The 6,941-nt window shown below is 35.4% G+C and overlaps 1 protein-coding gene across 16 annotated transcripts in view; it reads left to right on the top strand.

The window, feature by feature from the left end:
* The window catches only part of LOC106869124 (sorbin and SH3 domain-containing protein 1), a 482,929-nt gene that overhangs the window by 439,982 nt on the left and 36,006 nt on the right, over nucleotides 1-6,941 (top strand). For all 16 annotated transcript variants that reach the window (XM_052968338.1, XM_052968340.1, XM_052968337.1 and 13 more), the window contains one exon: nucleotides 3,373-3,458. In XM_052968338.1, the coding sequence (XP_052824298.1) occupies nucleotides 3,373-3,458 (86 nt within the window). The remainder of the gene's footprint in view (nucleotides 1-3,372; nucleotides 3,459-6,941) is intronic.

Here is a 6,941-nt window from a genome sequence, read left to right as displayed (position 1 = left end):
ATAGGTGCAGTCAATGGGAGCGGGTAAAAGTGGAGGTTTTACCCAAAATTTGTGTAACAATTAGAAAATAGAGGATAATATGCTGAACCCAACTACTTGCAGACGGTGTATCCCGTTGAATTCATTAATTTAATTCATAGCAAAAGTGCCAAAAAAAAGGAAGAAAAGAACTCTCTCACGTTATATATATATATATAGATATACACACATATGCACACACACACCATTTTGTGCATTATCCATGCCAGGTGGAATTGAGGTGCTTTGCAGAGTACGTATTTTCCCATTTCTGTCTGATAATGATTTAGGGAAGCAAAGTTCATTTTCATCTTTTTATCAGACTGGACAGAAATGTCCTACATTATCAGATTCGATGAATGTTTTCCCTACTACTTTTCATGTTGAATTGTTGGCACATTGCCTGATGGACATAGCTGCTTACTTGTCTGTGAATTCATTGTCTCTACAAGAACCAGGCAGCCAGAAATTATATGGCCAATTGTTTCTTTGTGCTTATTGCACAGTCTGCAGTTGATGTTAGCTCTTCTTTCTTTCTTTTTCTCTCCCTTTTTTTTTCTTTCTTTCTCCTTACATGGTTAGATTGAACTCATGCAACTAAAAACAAACATTCCATTTCTAGTCCAAAGCTTTACAATCTTCTTTGGCTTTCATACTAGCTCGTTTTCTCTTTGTTGAGATTTGCAGCTGAATGGCTCTGTAGATGTTTTCTTGTTAAAGTGGTAAATTTGCAGGAACAGTAGTAGAACATTATACAAAATGCCTGGTGGTATTTACTACCTCTCTTCTATACTGAGTTCAAATATCACCACAATCAACATTGCTTTTCATTCTTCAAGATCAATAAAGTAACTACAAGTCAAATGCTTCAATTAGTTGAATCAACTACATGCTTTTCCCAAATTTTGTAGCCTTGATCCTTTTAGATGCAAATATTATTGTCATTCAACAATGAGTAGCTGCTTAGATTTACTTGTAGATTTCCTTGTACTGCATCCACAACAAGTAAAGCTGCTAATTCTCTCCATACATATGTCACTAAAGGTAGTTGAACCCCAAACCTCATAGTTGTGAAGTGGCCTGCTTAACCACATACCGGTTTCTCTCCTTAGTAAGTCAGATTGGCAGAACTTTTCCCACAGAAGGAATTGAATTCAGTACTTTAGGTTGACAAAACCCCAAGCAGTTTTAGTCCCATCCCCACTGTTGGTTAGAGCAACAAAATATTCCTATCCTGCATCACCTACTTTTTAGCTAAGTGCACTGGGTCATCTGATTGTTAAATGTTTTGGCCATGGACATTATCCAATGTCAGTTGTTTAATATCCTTGTCACGTAACCATCTACACCTGTCTCTCTCAATGTGAGGTGTGGCAATATTTTGGGTGGGGTATAAGTTAAATCAGTAACGAGTGATTAAGACTTGCAATAAAGTTGTTGGGGGTATTGTGTATATAAATGTACAAACACACAAAATTATATCTGGTAACATTTTATACATTTAAAATTCACTAAATGGTGTTTGATATCATATACACAATCTTAGATCTTGGAAAAAAAAACAGACACTTTTATAAATGTTTTTTCTATCCTTGTAAAAATCCATAATGCATATCAATAATAATATCAGTGCATCTCCTTTATATAGGCACAGATGTGACTGAATAATGAAGATACTTAATCCCCAACCATGTGAACTTTGGTTCAGTCCCACTGTGTAACATCTCAGACAAGGGACTTCTGCTATAGCCTTGGACTGACCAAAGCCTTGTGAGTTGATCTGGTAGACAGAAACTGAAATAAGCCTGCTGAAAGTGTGCACATGTGAGATAGAGAGAGTGTGTGTGTGTATCTGTATGTTTGTGTGTACCTTTGTTTTGACATCACATGATGGCTGTATATGAACGCCATTGTCATATGAGTGATGTTGTTTATTTTCAGTCTTCTCTGAAAAACATATCTGACTATGAGGAAATATTACCTTGCTTGGAAGCAGGTGAGGGCTGGTAATAGGAAAATTTGACTCAAATTCTATCTAATTCATGCAAGTCTGTAAAAGTGCACATTAAACGATGATGGTGATAACATTTGTACGTAAGTCACAGCAGTAGATAAGTTGCTCTCCCTTTATGTTTACAATATTTTGGCTAAAGCCTTTTGACTCATTCACAAATTGTAGGTTGCCTTTCAGTAAAGTCCCCAAATCATGGATAGACAACATGACAGCATATTTCTATGATCTATATCTGAAATGAGCAGATTAACAAATGCTTTTTTTAAATCACCATTCTTAATTGACTGAGAACATATACAGCATCAAATGCGTATTAAGATTATGGCTGGCCGATAAAGAACCGCACATGTTTAATATATGTGGAAGTTGTTTTTCTGTGAGATGTCATCGGCATATATTTATTTACAATACTAATATCCAAATTGGCTGTATAGTGACATGATCAACCCACTTCACATACTCAGTTATTTGCTAATGTGTATATATGTGCACATGTGTGCATACTACAGATTTCAAACCCAGAACAATGTTTGGTAGATAAATTGCTGGAGATTTTTCATGCTTGTTTTTGTTTTTTTCCTTCAAGGAGGAAAAACTATGACATATAAATATAGAGTGTATATTGCAGTCACAATTGTGATTGCTGATTTTGTTCTAGTTTTGTTTGTCAACTTCCTGAGTACATGTCCATTGAAATGATAGGTAAATTTGTCTTTTATTCACAGATACAGCTTGTATGATAATTTGTTAGAACATAGGAATACATTTAACATATATTAACATATATTGGCCTCGTTCTTGTCTTCCAAACTTGATAATTTGCTCAACAAACAGCATCAGTTGGAAGAGATACTTGAAAGTAGTAGCACCAGTGCTAGAGCCATACTGACATACTACATGGACTGAAAGATAATAATTTTCGAGACTATTTTTTTTTTTTTAAGTATTGCAGTGATTTCATTTCTAAAAACCATCAGTAGTGGGGTTTAATGATATTAATGTTGTTCATCATAGTTGTCTGATCCATGTACTAAAGTTCTTAGTTAATATATAAACTTTTGAACTAGCTGCCAAAAACTGGGATTAATTAAACACTGCCTGCTGCAAAATCTACTTTGAGGAATTCACTGATATATTATTTTTTAATGTTTCCCTGTTTAGTAAAATAGAAAATTTTAATTTGAAATTAAATCAATTTCTAGAATGTTTTTTTAGAATAAATAAATAAAAACATTTAAATATTAAAATTTAGATTTTAAAAAATCCAACAAACTCTCTCTTAAAAAAAAAAAAAAAACAACCCAAAAACCATGATTGAGAAAGTATATTTCCCTTATCAGGAACAACTTTATGACGAAGAAAGGCGTAGGAAAAAGATTCTTGAAGAAGCAGATATAGAAGCCAGAAAGCATTGTGATGTATTTACGTAAGTAAATTGCTACTTTTTCTTTTCTCTTTTTTGCTTTAATTCATTTTCTTTCCTTTTTAATATCCTAGAGGGATATAATTTCAGCATGCACACACACATGCATGCATGCACATACACACACATGCATGCGCGCGTGCACACACACACACACATGCACACACACACAATTACATAGCTGTGTGTGTATGTGCGTGCAACTGTCCATGTTAATGCCCATGTTTATATTTACATATCTAAACTCATTTGTGATTACATTGTGTCTCTTTATGTCTTGTACCAGTGGTTCAAAAAAAGAGAGCTTTAACATAAAAACCTAGATAAATGTCAAGATCAGTATGACTGTCTGAACCCTTGACAGCAGAACCTTATTATGGCTGCAGTCCAGTGACTGAAACTGATAATATAAACCTTCCCACTGACATACATACACAATGAAGGTAGCCCTCAATACATGGTGTTCAGTTATTTAATATATTTACTTAAACTTAAAGGGCAGTGAACTGGCAGAATAGTTAGCATGTCGGGCGAAATACTTAGTGGTATTTCATCTGCCGTTACGTTCTGAGTTCAAATTCCACCGAGGTCGACTTTGCCTTTCATCCTTTTGGGGGTCGATTAAATAAGTACCAGTTACGCACTGGGGTCGATGTAATTGACTTAATCCCTTTGTCTTTGTTTGTCCCCTCTGTGTTTAGCCCCCTGTGGGCAATAAAGAAATAAATATATTTACTTAAACTGGAATTTTGGTCACTGCTTGAATTTCACACTTTGCATTCTTTGAATTGACTCTTTTTATGTAATGTGAATAAGATGAAGTTCAAGATAGGGTTCCCCTAATCTGTCTAAGTGAGTAGTACCCCTAAATTTAAGCTAACTCTGACCATGATGACCCATCCAACTCTTTCTAGCATGGAAAGGGGACATAAAACAGTGATGATGATGATGACGATGACAACAACAATTTATTATTATTATTATCATCATGAGGTGGGGGTGATTATTGACATTTCAGGGAGGGATGGGTTTTTTTTTAAACCTCACCTCTCTTCACATTATACAATCTTATCTTGGTTTATGACACAGACCAAGACTAGTTTCTTTGAACTCTAGTGTTTACTCACTTTCTCTCTGTTTTTTCACTATTTATGTGTGCATATATGCCTATATATTTTTTATATGAGTGGGTGCTGAAAAGTTCCTGGCTTTGGATAAAAGAAAATACAGGAGGATCAGTTAATTATGATTTTATTCAACATATTCACACACTTATTGCATCAGTCCTTCAGTTTTTCCAAGCCCTGTAAAAAAACTCAAAAGGTTGGGCCTCCAACTAGGCCTTTTGCGATACCCTTAAAGTCAGAAAGCTTTTCAGTCCCACCCCTACCCCTCATATAATATACATGTGTATGAATGTGTGTGTGTGTGTATATATGCACACCCAGATATATATATATACATACATGTATATGTATGTATAGACGTGTGTTTATATATATGTATGCACACACACACACACAAACACATTTATATTGAGTGACTGATTAACTGATTAATTAATTGTTAGTTTTTTGCTTCATCATCAAATTTCCCTTGCTTTGTATGATGTATATGTTGCCGCGTCAATGTAAATTTATGTGTAGGTGAGTCTTGGTCTTTCATGACAGATTGATAATTACAGTGCATCAAAGTGAATACCAAACCTTCATATTCCAAACTGTGTTGCACATTCCTGGTATTGCATTTCTGGTATTGATTTTAGGTATAGCTCTCAGTACTGTTGAGATCATACCCTGCCCCTTCTGTCCCATGCCAACTCATTTTACCATTTCACTAATCAGTTAAAGACTTGTCATAATTCACTCCTTCACCTTCTCTCTACCATACCTATTGTACGCTTCCAGCAAATAGTAATTTTTAAAATAGGAAATGATACTGCCACCCCAATCACTATCCATATACCCTCATCCCTTTCATCTCCTCCCCCATATTTTCTCTGCTGACTCATGGCTAAAGATTATATGTATTGTAATGTCAGCTGACAACCAGCTAATTATATGCTTTCATCTATCAATCAACTAGTTGTATGCTCCTGTCCATGCCATTTCAGGAAGTAGTCTGTTTTTCTTTTCCAGTTTACATCATCCAATGAACTGGATTGACATCAGGAAGACTCCAAAGCTACAGGCACTTGGATCAGCCTGAATAAGTTACGGAACACCCTTGTGTGTGTGTGTGTGTGTGTGTGTGTGTGTGCGCGCGCGCTTACTGTCAAAAATTGTGGTCTAACCATTGAATTAACAGAGATTGATAAAACAGTTTCCTGGTTAAGATAAGTACTGGAATTGATATTAGTAAATGAAACTCTTCAAATGCTTAGTGGGCAAAATGCTTAGTGGTATTTTGTCTGTCTTTACATTCTGAGTTCAAATTCCGCCAAGGTTGACTTTGCCTTTCATCCTTTTAGGGTCAATAAATATAGTACCAGTTGCATACTGGGGTTGATGTAATTGACTGCTGCCCCCCCTCCCCAAAAATTTCGGGCCTTGTACCTAGAGTAGAAAAGAACATAGCATAATACCTATGGCAGAATACAAACCACAGGCCTCTCAACTGTTGTTTAATATGCTATCACTCAGAGTTCTACAACTAAAGTTCTTGTCATGATTGTGTATGCATAGTCATGAATGTAAGTACTTGGTTGTAGGTGTGATTATGCAGAATTGCTGCTGGTTGAGTTGCTAGAGTATTGAATGTTGCCCTCTGTTCATGGCCAGCACTTAATTCTTACTGACTCAATCTTCTGCTGCTCTGAACTAGCTATATGAATATTGTCTCCACCCTCTTTACATCCTTCAACGCATTAACCTCAATGGCACAAACGTCAAAATCAGTTATCCCTATCACCTTTAAACTACAGGCATTACTTTTCTCTTCCACTTTATCTTCTTTCTATTCTAAAGAAAAAAAAGAAAATCTGAAAACTTAACCCAATGAGCCATTTTAAAATGTCTTTGTGTCTGTGTTTTTGTCCCCCCACTACTGCTTGACAATCGGTGTTGGTGTGTTTATGTCCCTGTAACTTAGCTGTTTGGCAAAAGAGACTGATAGAATAAGTACCAAGCTTTAAAAAAATATGTACTGGGGTCGTTACATTCGACTAAAAATTCTTCAAGGTGGTGCCCCAGCATGGCCGCAGTCTAATCACTGAGACAAGTAAAAGATAAAAGGTTTAAGTTAAAGCCTTCCATTGTAATTTTATATCAGAATCTTTTCCTGTTTCAAACACTACTTTGATAATGAAAAGTTAATTTTCTTTAAAATCTCTCCAGATCGTTGATTATTTTCTAAATGAATTGAAACAGAAATGTGGTTAAAGGGTTAAAATATAGTTTAGGTAAATATTTTGAGACACTCTTATGGAGTTTTCCTAACTCATTAATTAATATAGGTTTCACAATACAAGTCTTCCTCGTGAAGGTC

Source organism: Octopus bimaculoides, chromosome 5 (assembly GCF_001194135.2).
Source record: "Octopus bimaculoides isolate UCB-OBI-ISO-001 chromosome 5, ASM119413v2, whole genome shotgun sequence".
NCBI classification, from domain to species: domain Eukaryota; kingdom Metazoa; phylum Mollusca; class Cephalopoda; order Octopoda; family Octopodidae; genus Octopus; species Octopus bimaculoides.
Note: the sequence above shows the minus strand (reverse complement) of the source record. Positions and strands in the feature narration are given on the sequence as shown.